The 21,700-nt window shown below is 38.1% G+C and overlaps 1 protein-coding gene across 1 annotated transcript in view; it reads left to right on the top strand.

Moving 5' to 3' along the window:
• PRDM5 (PR/SET domain 5) overlaps positions 1–20,856 on the top strand; it is a 254,641-nt gene extending 233,785 nt beyond the window's left edge. The window contains 2 exon segments of the mRNA XM_037830566.1: positions 4,257–4,361; positions 20,488–20,856. Coding sequence (XP_037686494.1) covers positions 4,257–4,361; positions 20,488–20,652 — 270 coding nt within the window. The 3' untranslated portion in view covers positions 20,653–20,856.
• Positions 20,857–21,700: the final 844 nt, after the last annotated feature.

Raw genomic sequence — 21,700 nt, 5'->3', positions numbered from 1 at the left:
GAGAAACAAAACTAGCCAGCTTAAAAAAAAAAGTGATTTTAAGCTGTATGTTCTTTACACAAGACATTTCTCATATATATTGATGTCTTCTGCAGGTAACTACTCTCCTTTTGGGAGACCACTTTTATGCCACTTGGCCTTAGTAGAGACTGAAAACTTAACCATAGGCCACCAAGTTACCATGTGACCTGCATTGCCTATCATGAACTGGTGTTGCCGGGCCCACCAAGTCATAAAGTTGGGCATGCCCAGCAACACTCCATCATCAAATGAAGGTGGTATTCATGAGATTGGATCCAAGCAGGCCCTGTAGGCACAATTAAGTTACACAAAGAAATGGCCCAAAAGCCCATGGCTCCCACTCCTGCTACATCACCTTCTCTCTCCCAGCCCACAGTTATAGCCTCTTGGGGAGGGCCTTACCATCAGTTAACGGAGAAAGAGAAAACTTGGGCCTGGTTTATAGATGAATCTGTGCAGTATGCAGGTAACTCCAGAAAGTGGGCAGCTGCAGCAGTACCACTTCTTTCTGGGACGACCCCAAATGACAGTGGTGAAAGGAAAGCCTCCTAAGGATTGGTTGTTCATTTTGCTTGGAAGAAGTGGCTTGACTGTTTGTATACTGATTCATGGGCTATGGCCAGTGGTTTGGCTGGATTTTAAGGAATTTGGAAGGAATATGATTGGAAAGTTGAGAACAAGTAGATCTGTGTTTGGGGGGTGGGGAGTGGTATGGGAATAAACCTTTCTGAGTGGGCAAAAAACATGAAGCTATTTGTGTCCCATGTGAATGCTCACCAGACAGAGACCCCAGTCACAAAGGTGGATTTTCATATTCTAGTGAAAAGAATGATCATTCTGTGGATACCTGTCAGCCTCTTTCCCCAGTCACTACTGTCATTGCCCAGTGGACTCATGAACAAAGTGGCCACAGCAGTAGGGATAGCAGTTGTGCATGGGCTCAGCCACATGGACTTCCACTCACAAAGGCCAGCCTAGCCACAGTCTCTGCTGAGTGCTCAGTCTGCTGTCAGCAGAGAAACACACAGCTTTCAGTATGACACCATTCCCCAAAGTGATCAGCCTGTACCTGGTGGCAGGTTGAGTATATTGGACCACTACCATCATGGAAAGGGCAGCATTTTGTTCTTACTAGAATAGTCCCATATTCCAGAAACAGAATTGCCTTACCTGTATGCAATGCTTCTGCCAAAATTACCATCCATGGACTTACAGAATGCCTTATCCACTGTCATTGTATTCCACACAGCATTGCTTCTGATCAAGGAATTCACTTCATAGCATATGAAGTGTGGGAATGGATACATGCTCATGAAACTCATTGACCTTACCATGTTCTCTGTCATCCTTTGGAGAGCTGGATTGATAGAAGGTGGAATGCCTTTTGAAGATGAAATCACAGTGCCAATTATGTAGCAATACCTTTCAGGGCTGGGGCAGTATTCCCCAGGAGGCTGTATATGCTTTAAACCAGTGTCCAGTCTATGGTGCTGCTTTCCCATCTCCAGGATTCACAGATCTAGGATTCAAGAGGTAGAAATGGAAATGGCACCATTCACTGTTACCTCTATTAGAAAATCTTTTGATCCATTAGAAAATCTTTTGCTTCTTGACCCCGTGACAATAGGCTCTGCTGGTCTAGAGGTCTAAATTCCAAAAAGAGGAGTGTTCCCACCAGGAGATACAACAATGATTCTGTTGAATTGGAAGTTAACATTGCCACCCAGCCACTTTGGGTTCCTTGTGCCTCTGAATCAACATGTAAAGAAGGGAGGTACTGTACTTGCTGGGGTGACTGATCCTGAGTAAAAGGCCATTGCTACTACACAACGGAGGTAAGAGAGAGTATGCCTGGAATACAGGCAATCTCTTAGGGCACCTCTTCGTGTGATTAAAGTCAGTGGAAAAATACAAAAACCCAATCCAGGCAGGACAACTAATGGCCCAGACCCTTCAGTAATGAAGTTCTGTGTCACCCGAGCAATCAAAGAACCACGACCTGCTGAGGTGCTTGCTGAGGGTAAAGGGAACACGGAGTGGGTAGTGGAAGAAGGTAGGTATAAATACCGGCTATGATGATGTAACCAGTTACAGCAAGAAAGACTGTAATTGTTTTGAGTACTTTTTCCTTATTTTTAATGAGTGTGTTTGTATATATCCATAAAGCAAATATTTTGTTTTCTTCCCTCTCTTATTCCCTTATCTCATAAAATAAGTTGTATTACCTTTTCCTCATAGAATTTAAGTTACAGGATATCAAAGATAAGAGTGACTGTCACCCAAGGACTTGCATCCTCCTCTGGGCAAAGTTTTACTATATTTTCAGTTGTACACAAGACAGACTGTTTCAGAGTAAAAAGGTAGATATACTGGGAAAACACTAATTTTAAAAGCTTTTATAGCCATATTATGACTCAATTAATTTTAAGGTAAAAATAGATTATTATAGATAAACGGGGTTACTTTAAAAAAGATCTTATTTTCCAGGAATGAAATAGTTTTAAACTTACATGCACTAATGTACATGAGAAGAAAATCTCAAAATGTATAAAATAAAGTGATAAAATTATAAGAATACATTTTTTATTACAGTATAAAACAATATATTCACTTTGTAGAGCTATTTGGCCATTCCTGGAAAAGCTGAAGATGCAACTCCTCTTCTAAGTATACATACTGTAGAGAATCACCCTCACTTGTGCTTGGGTGTATGTGTACAAGTTTGTTCAGAGCAGCATTATTTTTAAGAGTGAAAAATTGGGGAAAACTTAACTGTCTAACACTGGAGAGTGTATATAAATAAATTATGGTATGTGCCACTGAATGGAATACCATAGAGCACTAAAAATGAATGAATAAGAGCTATACATGTTTGCAAAATATAAGTCGGGACTAGAAGCTGGCAAAGACAGTTTTGCAAAAGAAAGCAAGTCTCAAAGGAATGCATAAAGAATACATACAGTATGATAACAGGTAAATATTTTTTAAAGGCAAAATAATACGACATCTTGCTTAGGGATCCATACATACATATGCAGTAAAAATATAGAGGAATACAAGGGAAGGATAAGAAATCATATCGAATACAGCAGTCACCACTGAGGAGGTGCAAGGTTGCTGCATTCGGAGGATAGGAGAGAGGGCTCAACAGGTTAGCCTGTATTGGTAATGTCTTATTTCTTCACCTAGCTGGTGGACACACATATGTCTCTTTGACTATTTACATAACTTTCTATAAGTCTGAAAATTTTTATATTATCTCCAATATTAAGGAGAAAATATAAATACAGCAACTTGTCAACATAACATGAAATTAAAAACATACACAAATGCATACACTACCTCAATCCAAAAGTGTGTTTAAAACAGGATATTTTTTAATGTATATTGAAAAAAAATCTCAGTGCGCATGTTATTTTAATCTAAACAAATCTTTTTGTGGATGCACTATTTGGTAACTGGCCACTGCTTTAATAGAACACTGTTAATTCATTTATTTCACTATTAAGTCTAAGTTAAAAAGATGGTGATATGATTAAGTTCCCGGTAGCAAAGATGGCTGAGGAATTTGATCATTTTTTTCTTTTCCTTCCCCTTAAGTGTCTGTGGCCAACAATAAAAATTCCTCATTTTAGAAAGGATAAAAGAACATCCTACTTTAAAAAGATTGAGTATTAGAAATGAAAATTACATAAATCACAGTTGAGCTCTTGCTTTTTCAACTTCCCCCCAAAATCTGTTGAAAATTTGGTTCTGTGGTATGTGCCACTGAATGGAATACCATAGAGCATAGAGGTTCTGAAGTTTTCATTCCCAGGAATCCTTGCAAGACAGTAAACACTTTGCAACATCTAGCTCTTAGGCCCCCAAACTTTCTTGGTTCATGATGCCCTTAGTATTTCAGGAAATATGTATAGCACCCCTAGGTCAAAAGACGTACTTAAGAGTTAGATCACAGCAACCAGACAAAAATTCACTTTCATACAGATCTGACATTGTTGAAGGGAAAGTAACACAACTAATTTTGAAACTCTCAACCCCCATGAGCTAGCAGTTTGCACAATGTCCAACAGTTACCAAGTACTGATTTCCCCTGAAAATTTAAAGTGGTGCACTCTTGTGAGTTTGCTGCAGCACCTTGCAGGCCTAGATAGAATTCCCACACCCCACACACTTTAACATGCAGGGCTCTGTGTTGACTCACATTCATGGTGGCTTCTTTCCATTGACCGCAGGAGAAGCCGTACAAGTGCTCAGAGTGCAGCAAAGCCTTCAGCCAGAAGCGAGGCCTGGATGAGCACAAGAGGACACACACTGGAGAAAGCCTTTTCAGTGTGACTGTGAGTTTGGCTTCTCTTTTCTTCCCATAGTGTCCTCCAAAAACAAGTGGTGTATATGTGCATTTGTGTGTCTGTCATTTATGAATGTATGAGTGTGTACGATTGTAGGTGCATGTTCCATGTTGCTGGGCATGTGCCTCTTAGTGTCTAGTGCTATTTATAGCTTTTGACTGCATAATCCTTATAACCATAGCAGTACTTTTATTCATTTTGGTTTACTTTACTAGCAGGAAACAAACTGATTTTGCTTAAGACATGCTTGCATCCCGTTTTAATGCAATTGAGTTGTTCTGCAAAGTATAATGCAAGGTGATTCAAGGGTGCCCAAGTTGTTGATGGGTTAATAACAGCCTAAACCAGTGATTTAACTGGTCATAGATATTTACTTTGTTAAAGCCAAACAATGAATTCCCCAAATATATGTAAACACAACTTTGTTTAATTAAAGCTACAAACTGTTTAGATTTTCTTCTTATGACATTTTAATTGAAATGAAATTTTTTGACATAGTTGTTTACATTATTTACAAAAGGAAAAAATATTACTGTTATCAGTAAAATTGGCCTGAGCATTGATTAAGCTAGGTAAAAACTTGATTTTACAACCAACAGTGCCTCAACTGATGATAGTTGATCCAGAATTGGCAGGTTTTTAGGAAAAGCACCTGGGTGCTTATTTCTGATACAAAAATACCAAAAAGAGTATTAATGTAGCTCAGTATAAGAAGAAACATTAAGGTTGTAAGGTGTGAAATTGCACTGTATGAAATTCTATTTTAAATACTGAAGGAACGCGAGCACTCAGTCCCATTGGCATGTCCCAACGATGAAATAGTGCATATGAAAGGAAACTCACAAATACAAGATGTTTTCCTTGTCCTTCTGTGAAACGTTAGTGGTAAGGTTAAGGCAACAATGTGCTCCCATTGGGGCTAATCATAAAAATACCTTTATTGACTTTGAACTTTTTAGTAAGGAAAGGAGTACTTGTAGAGGAAGAAATATACACAGTGGAGCTCTGTCCTGAACTGGAACTACAACCTCAAATTAATAATTTCAACTGATTCCATTTTCCAGTGTTTTTAATGGAAACATTTTCATAAAGGCAAAGCCTATTTAGATTATATAACTATTCAGCTAAACAAATAACTGATATAGGCCAGAAATTAAATATGATCTGTTTAGGGACATCCTACAGGGACGCTCAAGCTAACTTTTTTCTATGCTTAATATTTTTGTTGAATATTTCCTTAGGTAAATTGGACCATGATGCTATTTTTTTGAACTATAATTTACAAACATTTTTAAAAATCTATTTCTATCCCATTTACTTCTATCATGTTTCCAAAACTCATTGTGTTTATTTGCAGCTGATATTGGTCATTAAGTAGAAATACACATATCAAAATGCCTCCTAAACTTCGCTGAAATGCAGCCTACTCAGTGGAGAACTGACTGTCTTTGCTCCAAAATCTTTTCTTCTCTCCTCACTTACCAAGTCCTCCCAGGAAGATGCCATCCTTTCACACCCCACTTCCACTCCTAAATAGCTCTCAATTTTATTACCTCCTCTCATTCCATTCCCATTAAAAGTGCATAGCTCACTGATTCTTATCACATCCAATCTCCAGTGTATGGTTCTTCACCTGCCATGGTGTTGAGGTGACATTTTAAACATGAACCCAATCATGTACTTCTCTGTGATAGCTTCTCACAACTTACAGGATAAAATGCAGCTGACTGGAAAATTGCTCTGGTCTTATACTTTTACCTCTTAACAATCTCCTGACCATCAGTTTTCTGCACTCTGTACCAACATTTAGAGTTTCCTGAAGCACTCATGCTATTTCACATCTCTGTCCCTTATTCCCAGTGGTTTGTATACACTACCCCACTGCCTAGAAAGTCCTCTCCAACTCCTGAACAAAAAACAAACAAACAAAAAACAATTGTTTATGAGAGGAGATCTAAGATGGTGGCATAGAGAGGAGTGGAAGCTAAGTGGTCCCCCGGAACAACTAAAGAAACCAGAAACAACTAGTAATGATCTGGAATAACTGCAGGGGGACAAATGTGACCCATCCACTCCTCATACACCAACCTGAACTGGGAGGAATGTCCATGATCACAGCATAAAATCTGTAAGTAAAAACTGTGGATCCAAATCAGAAGAACCCTGCCTCCATAGTCTGAGCTGCAAAGCCTCATGGTGCCAGAGAGAAGCTTTATCTCAGCAAGCAAATATACCTCAGCTGAGCTCCAACTGGGGTTTTAATTAGCTAGTGTGAACTGCTCACTACCATCTACAAATCCCCAACAAGTAGACAGAGGCTTTGGGTTACGACTGACCTTGGAGAGCCGGAGGGTCACCTCGGACTAGCTCTGTTCCTTTTTCGGCTCATTGGAGAAAGCCTCAGCCATTTTCAGTCTCCAGTTCTGTGACCCAGACAAGGGTATAGCACAGGCAGAGAGAGACCACTGAAATGCTAATGACCTTCCCCTAGGGGATCTATCTTCTCTAAGAGGAAAGGGGTGGGGCCCAGCTCTACTACCTGCCTTTCATTCAGAACTTACACCAGTCAAGAATTATAGGCTAACAGGCGCCACCATGCTGGGCAGAAAAGCACAGTGACTGGAGGCATCGAGGGGTACCAATTTTCTAAGACACACCCTCAGGGGAAACCGGATAATGAATATTTCTTCCTTCTGGGACCTTAGCCATTCTGGTCTGGGGAGTCCTGTTGGGGTAACCAAGGAAACATGCCTAGACAACAGAAAACTACAACATACACTAAGAAAAATGAGATTATGGCCCAGTCAGGGGAACAAACTTGCCCTTCACTGATGATGCAGGAATTGAAACAACTAATAATAATGAATTAAAAAGTTTAGGGAAAGATATGGTAAAAGAGATGAACCGTATATGAAAACACAGGACGTACATAAGGTAGGAAATTCAAAGTTCAAAAACCCAACTGGCGGAATCTATAGAATGAAAGGCACAACACGAGAGATGAAAGACACACTGGAACATACAACAGCAGACTTCAAAAGAGCAGAAGAAAACACTCAGGAACTGGAGAACAAGGCATCTGAAAGCATACACACAAAAGAACAGATAGAGAAAAGATGGACAAATACGAGCAACGTCTCCAGGAACTTAAAACAAAAAAGCAAGAATTTAGTGTCATTGGGTTGTCCCAGAAGGAGAAGAGAAGGGAGAAAAAGAGGGCAGAGCAATAATAGAGGAAATAATCAGTGAAAATTTCCCATCTCTTATGAAAGACATAAAATTACAATCAAGAAGCGCAGCATACCCAACAGAATAGATCTGAACAGGCCTATGCCAAGACGCTTTTAAAAATCAGATTATCAAACATCAAAGATAAAGAGAGAATCCTGAAAGCAGCAAAAAGAGAGAAACGATCTATCACATACAAAGGAGGCTTGATAAGTGTGTTGGATTCTCAGTAGAAACCATGGAGGCAAGAAGAGGGGTGATCTATTTAGATAACTGAAAGAGAAAAACCACCAAACAAGGAATCTATATCCAGCAAAACTATCCTTCAGATTGAGGAAAAGATTAAAATATTCTCTGACAGACAATGACGAGTTCCGAGTTGTGAACAAGAAACCTGCTCTACAGAAACGCTAAAGGAGCACTGCAGACAGAAAGGAAAAGACAGGAGTGAGAGGTTTGGAAAACAGTTTTGCGAGATAGTAGCACAGCAATGTAAGTACACTGAACAAAGATGACTGTGAATATGGTTGCAAGAGGAAGGCTGGGACCATGTGGGACACCAGAACAAAAGACGAACGATAAGGACTGGGACTGTGTAACTCAGGGAAACCTAGGGTGCTCAACAATTATAATAAAAGGTACAAATATGTTTTTACATGAGGTAGAACAAATGAATGTCAACATTGCAAAGTGTTAAAAATAGGGTGGGATTGGGGGAAAATACAATCAATGCAAGCTAGAGGCTAAAATTAACAGAAACGTTATATTATGCTTCCTTTAATGTAACAAAAGCAATATACCAAAGCTAAATGCATATGGAGGGGTGGGGAATAGGGGAAGGGTATGGGACTCCTGGCATTGGTGGTTTTGTTGGACTCTTTATTCTACTTTAGGTTAATCCTATCTCTCCTTTGTCCAAAACCTTCTAGCTATCAAGTTTGTTTGTTTGTTTGTTTTTCTTTCTTTCCCTTGCCTTTCTCTTTTGCCTGTCTGCCTTCTTTGACTCTTCCTCCATCTTTGTGGAAGAAATGTCCTTATATAGAGAGTGGTGATGTTGCTCAATACATAAATATGTGACTATATGGGGAGCCAATGATTGTTTACTTAGGATGGAATGTATAGTGTTTGAACAAAACCATCTTAAAAGAAATGGGTTGATGAAGAAACCTGGAGGGCAATATATTGAGTGAAATAAGACAGACACATAAATGCAAATATTGCAGGGTCTCACTGATATGAACTAATTATAATATGTAAACTCATAGACATGAAATATAAGTTATCAGGATATAGAGTGAGGCTAAAGAATAGGGAGTGGTTGCTTATTATGAGCAGAATGTTCAACGAGGGAGAACTTAAATATTTGGAAATGGACAGGGTGAAGGTAGCATGTAATGAGAATAACTAACAGTGCTAAAAGGTGTGTGAAGGTGGTGGAAAGGGGAAGATCAGAGTCATGTATGTCACCAGAAGGAAAATTGGAGGTTAAAAGATGGGAATGTATAAAACAGTGAATCTTGTGATGGACAATGTCCATGATTAACTATACAAATATTAGAAATCTCTCTCATGAACTAGAACAAATATATGTCACTATAACTAAAGGTTAATAATAGAGAGGCATACAGGGAAGAAATATATACCTGTTGCAAACTATATACTACAGTTAGTAGTATTTTAACATTCTTTCATCAACAGTAACAAATATACCAAAACTATGAATCAATAAAGGAGGAGGGGCGTGGGTATGGGAGGATGTGAGTTTCCTTTTTTTTTTTTTCTCTTTGTTTCTTTTCTGAAGTAGTGAAAATGTTCTAAAAATTGAAAAAAAAAAATAATTGTATTGATGGATGCACAGCTGTATGGTGGTGCCGTGGGCGATTGAGTGTACATTTTGGATCTTTGGATAGTTGTATGGTATCTGAACAATCTCAATAAAAACAAAACAAAACAAAAAAACAATTGTTTACAATTTGCTCAATTTCACTTTGTTCATCCAGACAACTCTTACCTTTAGACTGGTTATTCCATGCTCTGTGATTCCCCCAGCATTCCATACCTACTGAATTTTTAAGTATTTTTAGCTACCATCCATATTGTGATGCGATCTAGAGGTCTCTCTCCTGCTCAAAACTTTCTTCTGAATTCTCGGCAAATATACGGAGATGCCTGTAGGATACCCACCCACCCCACCCCAGCCAGCTCAATCTCTTAACATGTTCCTTTCACCTCCCCATCTTTGTGACAATTCTGTCATCCCCAAAGAACCCAAACTATGGAGCTAAGCCTCATGCTTAGACACCTTTTACTCAAACCTGTGACCAATAATTGTCATCTAGTCAAGCTCCTATTGTGGGAAAGACTCAGTGATAGCAGTTTGCATATATTTTCTCTGTTCTTCACTACAACCCAGGAATATATAGGCATTATTTCCACCCCCATGAAGGAATTGAGGCCCACTGAAATTAGGTTTCTTGCCCAAGTCCACAGGTTATAACTGGCCAGGACAGTATTCTAGGATTCAAACCCAGGTCTTTCTAGGCAATTTGCCATGCAGATTCCATTCAGTACCACTAATTCCTAATCCTCTGCTTCTTTATGTTTCTCAAAGCTATGACCGTCTCTAATTCCCGCTGCCACCTTGATTCATCTTTTTCTCACACCCTACATCCAAATCAGTAATGAATTTTACTGGGTCTACATTTAAAATGAAATTGAAAATCTGACCCTTTCTCATAAGCTCCACAGCGACCATCTTAGTCTCCTGGAATATTGCAATAGCTTCTTAATTGGTCTCTCCTTCTATCATTGCTCCCTACAGTCTGTCCTAAACTTGCCACCCAGAGTGATCTTTCTAGAACCTGAGTCAGATTGTTTTATTCATTTGCTTAAACCCTCCAATGACTTTCCATCACATTGAGAGTAAAAACTGAAGCTTTTTTTACAAGCTCAAATTACTTTCTTTCTTATATCCATTACTTTCTTAACCCTCATCCCATATTATTCTTTTCATTGCACTTATACAACCTGAATTATTAATTTGTTGATGAATTATTCATCATCTCTTCTCTCCCTAGAATATAAGCTCTGTGACAACAGGGTTTTGTTTTATTGCTCATTGATGTTCCTCAGGCCTAAAACAGTGCCTACCACATAAGAAGTAGTCAAAGAATATTTTTGTATGAATGAGTAATGAATTAATAAACACTGGCTTAGTTCATGTCCAAATCATTTCTGACTTAGAACCTCCTTACTCTAGCTTTTATACTCTGACCTGCTGCCTAAATGACATTTTACTTTTAGTTTCTGTTTAGAATCCTTTAATGAATTCCCAACACCTGCAGAATATACTTCAGGTTTCTTGTTATGATTTCCCAGGACCTCCAGGATTTGATCCCAGCCTTCAACCCTATCTTCTTTTTTTTTTTCTCTTTAGTGATTATTTTTTTAACTTTATCAAAAAATGAAAAAAAAAAAAACAATATAAAAAACATTTCAAACAAAACCAAAACAAAGAAATAAGAAAAAACAAGTAACCTAAAATAACTACATTGCTTCCTACCATACGCCAAGAATCAACCCTATCTTCTTGAAGTTATTCCTCCAATAATTAGTCTTCAGCCTTAATGAACTGTGTTTCCCTCCTTGTACCTTTCCATAAGTTCTTACCTCTCTTCGAAATATCATTAACCCCCTCAGGAATTCTAGATCCAGGATTTGTGTCACCTCTTCTTAAAGCATGCCCTCTTCTCTCCAGGAAGAATTGATTGCCTTCTTCTTTATGCCTCTCTTAGCACTTTGCTCATGGCATTACAATTATTTCTTCTTAAAACTGGGGCCTCCCTAAAGGCAGGTACAGTGTGCTTTTTGTCATTTTTTCCTAATTGCATTGGAAGGCACATTGTATGTGATAATCATGTATTAACTGAAGACCTTTGTATAGGATTCTAATTCCCATCTCTCAAGGTCTGTTGTATTAAATATCTTGTTTCACTTTATTGTTAAAATAACATCAGTTTACCTGCAACCTAGAGTAAGAATAAACCTTTTTGCATTCTTTAGCATGTGAATTAATACTAAGTTCAATTAAGGTGCAGGGTCAGCTATGAATCACAGGTGGAAAGAAAGAAAAGGAAGCAGCCCTGTTACACTAAAACTCTTCTTCACTCTCCTCTATTTTCAAAATGACTATAAATGTTCTTGCAGTTGGCTGATTTATGCAGAGCATCAATTTGGAGTCTCTTAATGACTGCATTTAAGTTCATGAAAACATAAGCTTCTAGTGTGGAGGCAGTCGGTTTCACAACCGTGACATCAGGTACTCTCTACTGACATTTAATCCTCCACCCTGGCTCTCATTCAGCAATCTGATTGTTCCCATGTCATCTCCTGTGTGGAACTTCCAGTACTTCCTTCATTCAGAGCCATTATCAGTGATTTCAGCATCTTGTTCAACTTCCTCTCCATTTTCTCCAGTGTGCTGTTGTTGTAATTTTCCCATGGTGACTATCTAAATGGACTCGCACTTTGTATACCTCACGCCACATTGGTGAGCTGAACTGTCTGAGAACCTCCTTAAATTTTCATAGCGTTTTTTGTTTTGTTTTGTTTTGTTTGTTTTTTACTTTTAAAAATGGTGTCAGCCAGGCAAATGGAAAAAGTGGTCAGCTCACATCCATCTGTTTGCTTGCAGTTTAGGCCTACAGTAGTAGTTGGCCCTTGGGAGGTGGTGTAGACTCTGGATCCAGACTGTCTGGGTTTAAATCCTGGGAATCATTTCTTAGTGCTGTGACTTTGGACAACCTGGTTAACCTTCTGTGGCTCAATGTCTTTATACGTAAAACAATGATAATAGTAATAGACTCTATCTAAAAGGGTGGCTGTGAAGATTAATCAAGTTAATGTTTAAAAAGTGCTAAGGGCTCCTGAGAACTCTTGGTTAGCTCTTAAGCTAGGCCCTGGGCCAGACACTGGGGTGAAGCAGTGAAGAATATGCCATGTCCCCTGCCCTGATAGGACTCACATTCTTGTGGAGACATTAAACAAACACAAACATCTAATAACATATTTTGATAAAGACTGGGAAAGAAAAAAAACCAAAACGTGATTATGAAAGAATGGTTAGGGAAGAATTATCTGAGAAAGTGACTTTAAATATCTTAAAACATTAGAAGGAGTCAGCCATGGGGAAAATAAAGCATTTCAGGCAGAGGGAACAGCATGAACGAAGGCATGGAGGAGGGAAAGAGCTGAAGGTCGTAGAAGATAACAGGTAGGACTGAAGCACAGTGAGAGACAATGAGAGTGGTGCAAGGTAAAGTCGGAGAGAAAATTGGAGCCTTAACAGACAGGCTTTGCAGGCCTTGAATCCAAAACCAGTGGAAATCCATTGAAGAATGTGGCGTTTGTTGTTCATTTTGATATGAGGTTTGGGAAAGGGCCAGGGAAATAGTAAACAGTGGATACATTTGAAATTTATCTTCTTAATGATCATAAATTTTAATTGACACTTATAAAAACAGTTTAGAGTTTCTTTCATTTGAAAATACTGGAGATACCTTCTTTGAATTCTCCAGAAGTATTCTGCAGCCTGGGGGGTACATATATTGCTTATTGGAATTTAATCTGTCTATCCTCCTTCCTCCCACCCTCCCTCTCTCTCTCGTTTCCTTCCTTTCTTCTTTCTTTCTTTCAGCAAGTATCTATTGAATAGCTATTCTTGCCCTCATGTTCTTTAGTCTAGTAAGGAGATAGGCATAAAATAATACACAAATAATTTATTGCAATTGAGGTAAATGTTGTGAAGGAAAGCTAAAGAGGCTGTTATGACCGCATTTAATTTGGGACTTAAACCTGATCAGACAGGTCATGTAAGCTTCCTAGAGGAATGAGAAAAGAGGAGGAAACTGGTAAAAACGTGAGAAAGTTGCTGAGGCAGGAAAATGATGGCGCCTTCAGAACCTGCAGGAAGGCTGATTTGGCTAGAGCACAGTGAGTTGTGCTAAAGGCATAGAAAAAATTTTGGGAAAAGTACATTTGTTTTTCTAAAGCTCTTCAACTACTTTGTGAAGCACGGACTGGAGGGGATGGGGGATGAATATAAGGAGGGTCAAGTGGTATGAATGGCCACTTGTGGCACTGCAGGGCTTTTGCAATCCCGCTCCCTCCATAAAAATGCAAGTAGAACCCGTCAGTGGATAAGTACACATCCCCCACAATTCCAAACTTACCACCATTTGAGAACCACAAAATGTGGCTATTGCAGTACCCTAGACACTAGTTCCCAGAGTGAAGGGATGCATTTGCCAGGAGACATACAAGACTGTCCACTGGGATATGGGAAGGAAACATTACAACTTCTATTCCTGTTTAAGTTCTATTTTAAAAATAAGAACAAAATTAAGCTTTATTACCGCTGGATGGAAGACTGGCCTTGGCACCCTTACTTGGCCTTTGTCAGCTGGTCTCTTGTTAGGTGTAGTACTAAATATGATCCGAGGGAAGAGTGGCAGCTCCACATTGATGTGAGGTTGCTGACAGTCTGATGCACTTGTCCGTTTTCAGTGCATTGTTAGGATTACAATTTATATGTTCTAGCTTAGGTGGAGATACGGGTTCTACTGTCTGTTTTTTTATAATCAATTTATATTTATTGGATAAATGAATGTAGAAAGTACAAATTTTATAGCAACTTTTCAGAACACCAAGATTAAAAAGGTCTTACAATTACCAGACAGAAAAAAAAATGTAATAGTCTCAAAAGGTCTACTTCATTAGACTCAGAAACTTGTTTCTGACTTCTCAATAACAACAGGAAGCTGCACTAGTGTGGAATGATTTTTTTCAATGAACCAAGAAACTGACTAGCAACATGGAAGACGAGCAGAGTGGATCATTATGGAAACTAGAGGAATGCTGACAATTCTTGTTAAAGGAGGATTCGTGACTGTCTGTTAGCAAAGCAGAGGTTATGGGTGACCTTGCAGAAAGCACTTTGGAGAGTTAAAACATTCAAGGCCAAAGTCTGGTGGGAGTGGTCTTGAGTGTGTATGGAAGATGAGGATGTGGACCCTTCACACAACTAACTGTATTTTTTCATTCCAAAATATTTGTTTTTTGATTATAAAAGGTTACTTTTTAATTCCAGAAAATTAGGAAATAGAGAAATGGATGAAGAAAGAAATAATCCCAAATTCCTTCACTGATGTCAAATAATATTAATTAATGTTACTCTGTTGACATCTCCCTCTTATACTTATTTATACATGTACGAATATACTCTTTATGTCAAAATTGTAGATTAAATTGCACTAATTCTGTCTTCTGCTTTCTTCTCTTTACATTTTTGCTTGCATTTATGTATTTTGGGAGAGATGATTTTTTAAGAGCTGAAAAATATTTCCACATTTTGTTAAATTAAAATGAAAATACCCAGTAACTTTGGACAAGTAAGCCATTTGTAATGTTTTACTTTCATAAATAATTCTGTGATGAACCCCATGCAAGCCTCCTGTATGTAAATCTTCAACTAGGAAATATTCATACGGGTAGTACCCCTGGCTCTTTTAACACTTTCTATATCTATATAAGTTGCTTTTTTTTTTTTTTTTTTCATTTTTATTGAGATTGTTCAGATACCATACAATTATCCAAAGATCCAAAGTGTATAATCACTTGCCCCTGGGTACCCTCATACAGCTGTGCATCCATCACACTTATTTTTGTTCAATTTTTAGAAACTTTTCATTACTCCAGACAAGAAATAAAGTGAAAAATGAAAAAAGAAAAAAAGAAAAGGAAACTCTAAACCTCCCCTATCCCTAACCAACTCCCCTCAATTGTTGACTCCTAGTATTGATATAGTACGTTTGTTACTGTTTATGAAAAAATGTTGAAATACTACTAACTGTAGTATATAGTTTGTAATAGGTATATAGTTCTTCCCTATATGCCCCTCTATTATTAACTTCTAATTGGTATTGTCATACATTTGTTCTGGTTCATGAAGTGATTTCTAGTATTTGTACAGTTGATCATGGACATTGCCCACCATAGGATTCAGTTTTATACATTTCCATCTTTTGACCTCCACTTTCCTTCTGGTGACATATATGACTCTGAGCTTCCCCTTTCCACCTCATTCACACACCATTCGGCGCTGTTAGTTAATTCTCACATCTTGCTACCAACACCCCTGTTCATTTCCAAACATTTAAGTTCATCCTAATTGAACATTCTGCTCATACTAAGCAAGAGCATCTACATTCTTCCAAAGGCAGGAGGGAGAGTCAAAGAAGGTAGAGAGGCAAAAGAAAGAGGAAACAAAAATGACGGCTAGGAAGCAGCAAAAGGAAAAATAACCTTAAATCAAAGTAGAATAAAGAATCAGAACAATACCACCAATGTCAAGTGTCTAACATGCCTCCCCTATCCCCCCTCCTTATCTGCATTCACCTTGGTATATCACCTTTGTTACATTAAAGGAAGCATAATACAATGATTCTATTAGTTACAGTCTCTAGTTTATGCTGATTGCATCCCTCCCCCCATGCCTCCCCATTTTTAACACCTTGCAAGGTTGACATTTGCTTGTTCTCCCTCGTAAAAGAACATATTTGTACATTTTATCACAATTGTTGAATACTCTAGATTTCACCAAGTACACAGTCCCAGTCTTTATCTTTCCTCCTTTCTTGTGGTGTCTCACATGCTCCCCCCGGCCTTCCTCTCTCAACCGTATTCATATTACCTTTGTTCAGTGTACTTACAATTGTTGTGCTACTATCACCCAAAATTGTGTTCCAAACCACACACTCCTGTCTTCTATCACCCTGTAGTGCTCCCTTTAGTATTTCCTGTAGGGCAGGTGTCTTGTTCACAAAGTCCTCTCATTGTCTGTTTGTCAGAAAATATTTTGAGCTCTCCCTCATATTTGAAGGACAGCTTTGCTGGATACGGTATTCTTGGGTTGGTGGTGTTTTCTCTTTCAGTATCTTAATATATCACACCACTTCCTTCTTGCCTCCATGGTTTCTGCTGAGAGATCTGCACATAGTCTTATTAAGCTTCCTTTGTATGTAATGGATTGCTTTTCTCTTGCTGCTTTCAGGATTCTCTCTTTGTCTTTGACATTTGATAATTTGATTATTAAGTGTCTTGGCGTAGGCCTATTCATATCTCTTCTGTTTGGAGTACGCTGCGCTTCTTGAATCTGTAATTTTATGTCTTTCATAAGAGATGGGAAATTTTCATTAATTATTTCCCCTATTATTGCTTCTGCCCCCTTTCCCTTCTCTTCTCCTTCTGGGACACCAGTGATACGTACATTATTGTACTTTGTTTCATCCTTGAGTTCCCGGAGACATTGCTCATATTTTTTCGTTCTTTTCTCCATCTGCTCCTTTGCGTGTAGGCTTTCAGGTGTTTTGTTCTCCAGTTCCTGAGTGTTTTCTTCTGCCTCTTGAGATCTGCTGTTGTATGTTTCCATTGTATCTTTCATCTCTTGTGTTGTGCCTTTCATTTCCATAGATTCTACTACTAGGTTTTTTGAACTTTTGATTTCTGCCGTATACATGTCCAGTGCTTCCTTTACAGCCTCTATCTCTTTTGCAATATCTTCTCTAAACTTTTTGAATTGATTTAGCATTAGTTATTTAAATTCCTGTATCTCAGTTGAAGTGTACGTTTGTTCCTTTGACTGGGCCATAACTTTGGTTTTCTTAGTGTAGGTTGTAATTTTCTGTTGTCTAGGCATGGTTTCCTTGGTTATCCAAATCAGGTTTTCCCAGACCAGAACAGGCTGGAGGTCCCAGAGGGAAAGAAATATTCAGTATCTGGTTTTCCCTGCAGGTGTGTCTTAGAAATTGCTCCACCCTTTGATGCCTCAGGTCACTGTGCTTTTCTCCCCAGCAGGTGACGCCTATTAGCCTATAATTCTTGACTGGTGTGAGGAGGTATGGCCCTGTTCCCCCAGGCTCTGGGGTCTGGTTCTGAATGGGAAGGGCCCCACCCCTTTCCTCCTAGAGAAGACAGACCCCTCAGGTGGAGGTCATTAGCATTTCAATGGTCTCTCTCTCTGCTTGTGCTGTCTCCACCCTTCCCAGAGTCACAGCCCTGGAAACTGAAAATGACTGGGGCTTTCTCCACTGAGCCAAAAAAGAAACAGATAGTCCCTTTCAGACCCAGTCCAAGGCAACCCTCCGGCTCTCCCAGGTCAGTCGTCACCCAAAGCCTCTGTCTGTTTTTTGGGGCTGTGTACCTGTAGTGAGCAGTTCACACTTGCTACTTAAAACCCCAGTTGGAGCTCAGCTGAGCTGTATTTGCTTGCTGGGAGAGAGCTTCTCTGTGGCACCACGTGGCTCTGCAGCTCAGGCTATGGGGGAGGGGGTCTCCCGACCTGGTTCCGCAGGTTTTACTTACAGATTTTATGCTGTGTTCTCGGGCATTCCTCCCAATTCAGGTTGGTGTATGATGAATGGATGGTCTCGTTTGTCCCCCCCGCAGTTATTCTGGATTATTTACCAGTTGTTTCTGGTTTTTTGTAGTTGTTCCAGGGAGACTACTTAGCTTCCACTCCTCTCTATGCCGCCATCTTGCCAGAGTCTGTTCTATATAAGTTGCTTTTGAAGAAGTTCTATTCAATACCGGTTACACTTGCATTAGCTTCATTTTATATACTTTTATGCGCATTCCCCCCTTTTTCCCACGTGTTTGTGATTATTTTTTAAGTTCTTAAGTATAGCCTGTAGTTGCGTTTTGCTTTTACCCTAATGTCAGAGTCCTCTCTTTTAATAAGTATACTTAATACTTTTATAGAAATTATCATAACTCATATATTTTATTGTCTTTCATCATATTTTATGCTTTTTCGTGGAATTTCTGGGCCTTTCCTTTTATTCTCCCTCATTTTTACTATTTAGATTCTGTTTGTTTTTTTTTTTTTCACAGTAGCTTGAAAGGAGAACAGTGTGTTTTTAATTATGATTGCAAAGCTTATGCTTACAAAGCTGTTTCAAAAGACAGATGCCCCTTTGAAGATTGAAATTGCATCCATTGTGTTTGTTCTTAGAAAGCATCCACAATTGCTTGTATATTCCAGGGAACTGCCACTCTTTAGCATATCTTTTAGCATATGCTTTCTTGAATCTCACCTGTGCTGGCTTTTGATTTCCTCCTATTAATATTAGTCTCTTCTTTCCAATCTGCTGATGACTCTTCTTGCCAGAAAAAATGAGAGAGGAAAAATAGGCACTAACATTTATAGTGATCAAGTGTCAGCCATTTATAGAGATTACTTCATTTAAGCTTTGTAATAATCCTGTGAGGTAGGTGTTATTGCCATTTTACAGGTAAAGGAATACCTGTAATAAGTTAAAAGGGTAATTTGCCCATTTTAACTCCTCTCGTAAGTGGTAGACTCAGAATTCAAATCCGGGTTAGTTCATTCAGCAAACACTTATTGAGAGCTTACTCTATAGACACTGTCTTACTCCTTAAGACACATGAGTGAATAAACACGCAAAGGCCTCTATTCTCATGGAGCAGACAATCTAGTGAGGTAATACAGACAGTAAACAATAGACAAAGTTACTCTGTGGGTCAGAGGGGGCACGTACTATGTAAAAAAATAATTTGAGCAGAGTAGGGGGGATTCAGAGAGGGTAGTAGGGTTGGTTTTAATTTGGGATGTCAAGGCAGGCTTCCTTGGATAACAGTCTGACTCTAATGATAACTTTCTACCATATTATGTTGCTACTTCTCTATAAATCAAAATGCATTATTATTGGATCATTCTCCCTCCTTTACAATATGGGGCCGATGCCTTTCTGAGTTTCTTGTTGCTGTGAGTATAAATCCTCCTTCCCCCAGAAAGAGAGAGAACTCATTTTTTATTTGCTTTATTGTTTCCCCTCCTTCAGAACTTCATCTTTTTTTGCAGCATTTTTACAAAGTGTTTCCTCTGTCATTATATTCCTTAAGTTCTTTGTGGTATTTTCACACTGTGTAAGTGTGCCTTAGATTTTTTTCAGTGAGTGTACCTTTGAAGATGTAAATAAGTTTTTGTATAAGTACCATGAAAATGTAAATAAGTTTTTGTGAATAACATCAAACTTTGAATGAAAAATTAATGAGTACTATGGGTATTCACTGGGTACTAAATACATACAATTGAGTATATATACTAAATACAAACTAAATACAAATGTTATTAAAACATCCCATTTAATTTCCTTTTGTAACCTGAACAATTATGTCTTAGATCTTTTGGGTTAATTTAATATTTTAATTACTGGGCTTTTTACTATATGGGGAGTCAGGTGGTAATGTGGCAGAGCTTACATGAAATTAAAATATTGCATTCCTTTGTTAAGCCAAATATATCTAGTAAGAAACAAATAAATGGAATAGTGGGTAAATACATTCACTTGTTACCTTAAAGCAACATTAACTTTTACTTTGAAAGTGGGATTAAATTAAAGGATAACTGGCGAGAAATGTCTTTTGCCATTTGTAGAGAGATGCCATCTAAACCAGAAGGCATTTTAAGAGGTCTAATATTAAATCGTAAATGCACTCCATTATGGTAAGAAATGTTACCAGGGAGTTGTTTCTCTAGGGATGTTTAAATACAGCAGCTGGGGGAGGGATGGGCACTTGGGGTACAGAGGGCAAAAATTAAATGCAAGTCACTCTTGGGAACTATAATTAATTTTCTTTGTTAAATAAATTCCATTTATTTCAAGAGCAGTTTTTTGTTCTTCTGCCTATTAGTACATACTTGATAGTAGGAATTTGCATATTGTATGAAGTATATTCTATAAATGATTAGTTGGTGCATTCTCAGGTTTTTCAGTATAATATGTTGGTATCTTTGGATCTTTTCTAGGTTTGTGACTTGGCCTTTAGCCTGAAGAAAATGTTGATCCGACACAAGATGACTCATAATCCCAATCGCCCACTGGCAGAATGCCAATTTTGCCATAAGAAGTTTACAAGGAATGACTACCTCAAAGTGCACATGGACAATATCCATGGTGAAGCTGACAGCTAATGGTAGCTGTAAAGGAATTAAACCATTTAGAAGGGCTGGTAATATGAATCCCAGATTTCTCTCACCTGATCAGCATAGCAGATATAGCCAAAAGTAATTCTACTGGTCTCAGAGCTCTTATTTGCCTACCTTTGGAGTCTCTAAATGCATATGAAAGAAAAAAAAAAAAAAAAAACAGAAAGGAAAATCCTACTTTTAAAAATCCTGCTTTTACCAAGAAATGATACAGATAGAAAAAAATTATTTTGTAACCCTGCAAAGTGCTATATATGTTCTTTCTTATAAACAATGGAGAAAGGAGATAAGGCTGTCTTTCATATCCATTTTAAGCAAATGAACGTCTCTCTATAATGAAGTTTATTAATAATACTCCCCTTTTAGGCCTTTTAATTTTATTATTGCCTTTGTGGTATGTGTGCATGTGTGTGTGTGTGTTCATGCTGTTTATTGCAGCTTGCTGTTGTAATTTTGTCCCGGATAAATCAAGATACCTGTTTCATTGCAGATGAGGATAAAAGTAAGAGTTTCAGAGTCTCAAGCATGATAGCAGGATAAATATTTGCTATTTTATGAAACAGACCAGAAATCTTTCTTATTTAACAGCTCCATACAATAGTTTAAAATAAAGAGATATTTGAGAACTAAAACTCTATTAAAATATTTCTCATTTTAGAGAACTCTAAGGAAACTTCCTCTCATCATTCCGATGCAGACATTGATAGTCTAGATTACTTTTATAAGATCACCACAAAATTAACATAATATTTAAATATTCATCAAGTGACCCTGTCTGAGTTTGTTAGTCATCTTTAGAAAAATAACAATATGCAAATATTTACTACAATTGATACATAGTAGGTTCTCAGTATTTGTTGACTGACAAAGTGGCAGAACAATAGTTTGTTATGATGAACCTTTACCCTCTTTTTCAAAAAAAGTGCACGGAACATGTTAATATAGATATAATAGAGTCCTCAGAGTATTAACATGGTTTTGCAAAAGACATTTTCCAGAATCTTGGCAGTAGGTGATTCTGAAACACTTTTGA

Source organism: Choloepus didactylus, chromosome 3 (genome assembly GCF_015220235.1).
Source record: "Choloepus didactylus isolate mChoDid1 chromosome 3, mChoDid1.pri, whole genome shotgun sequence".
Taxonomy (NCBI): domain Eukaryota; kingdom Metazoa; phylum Chordata; class Mammalia; order Pilosa; family Megalonychidae; genus Choloepus; species Choloepus didactylus.
The sequence above is the reverse complement of the archived record's forward strand: the minus strand, read 5'-3'. Positions and strand labels throughout refer to the sequence as shown.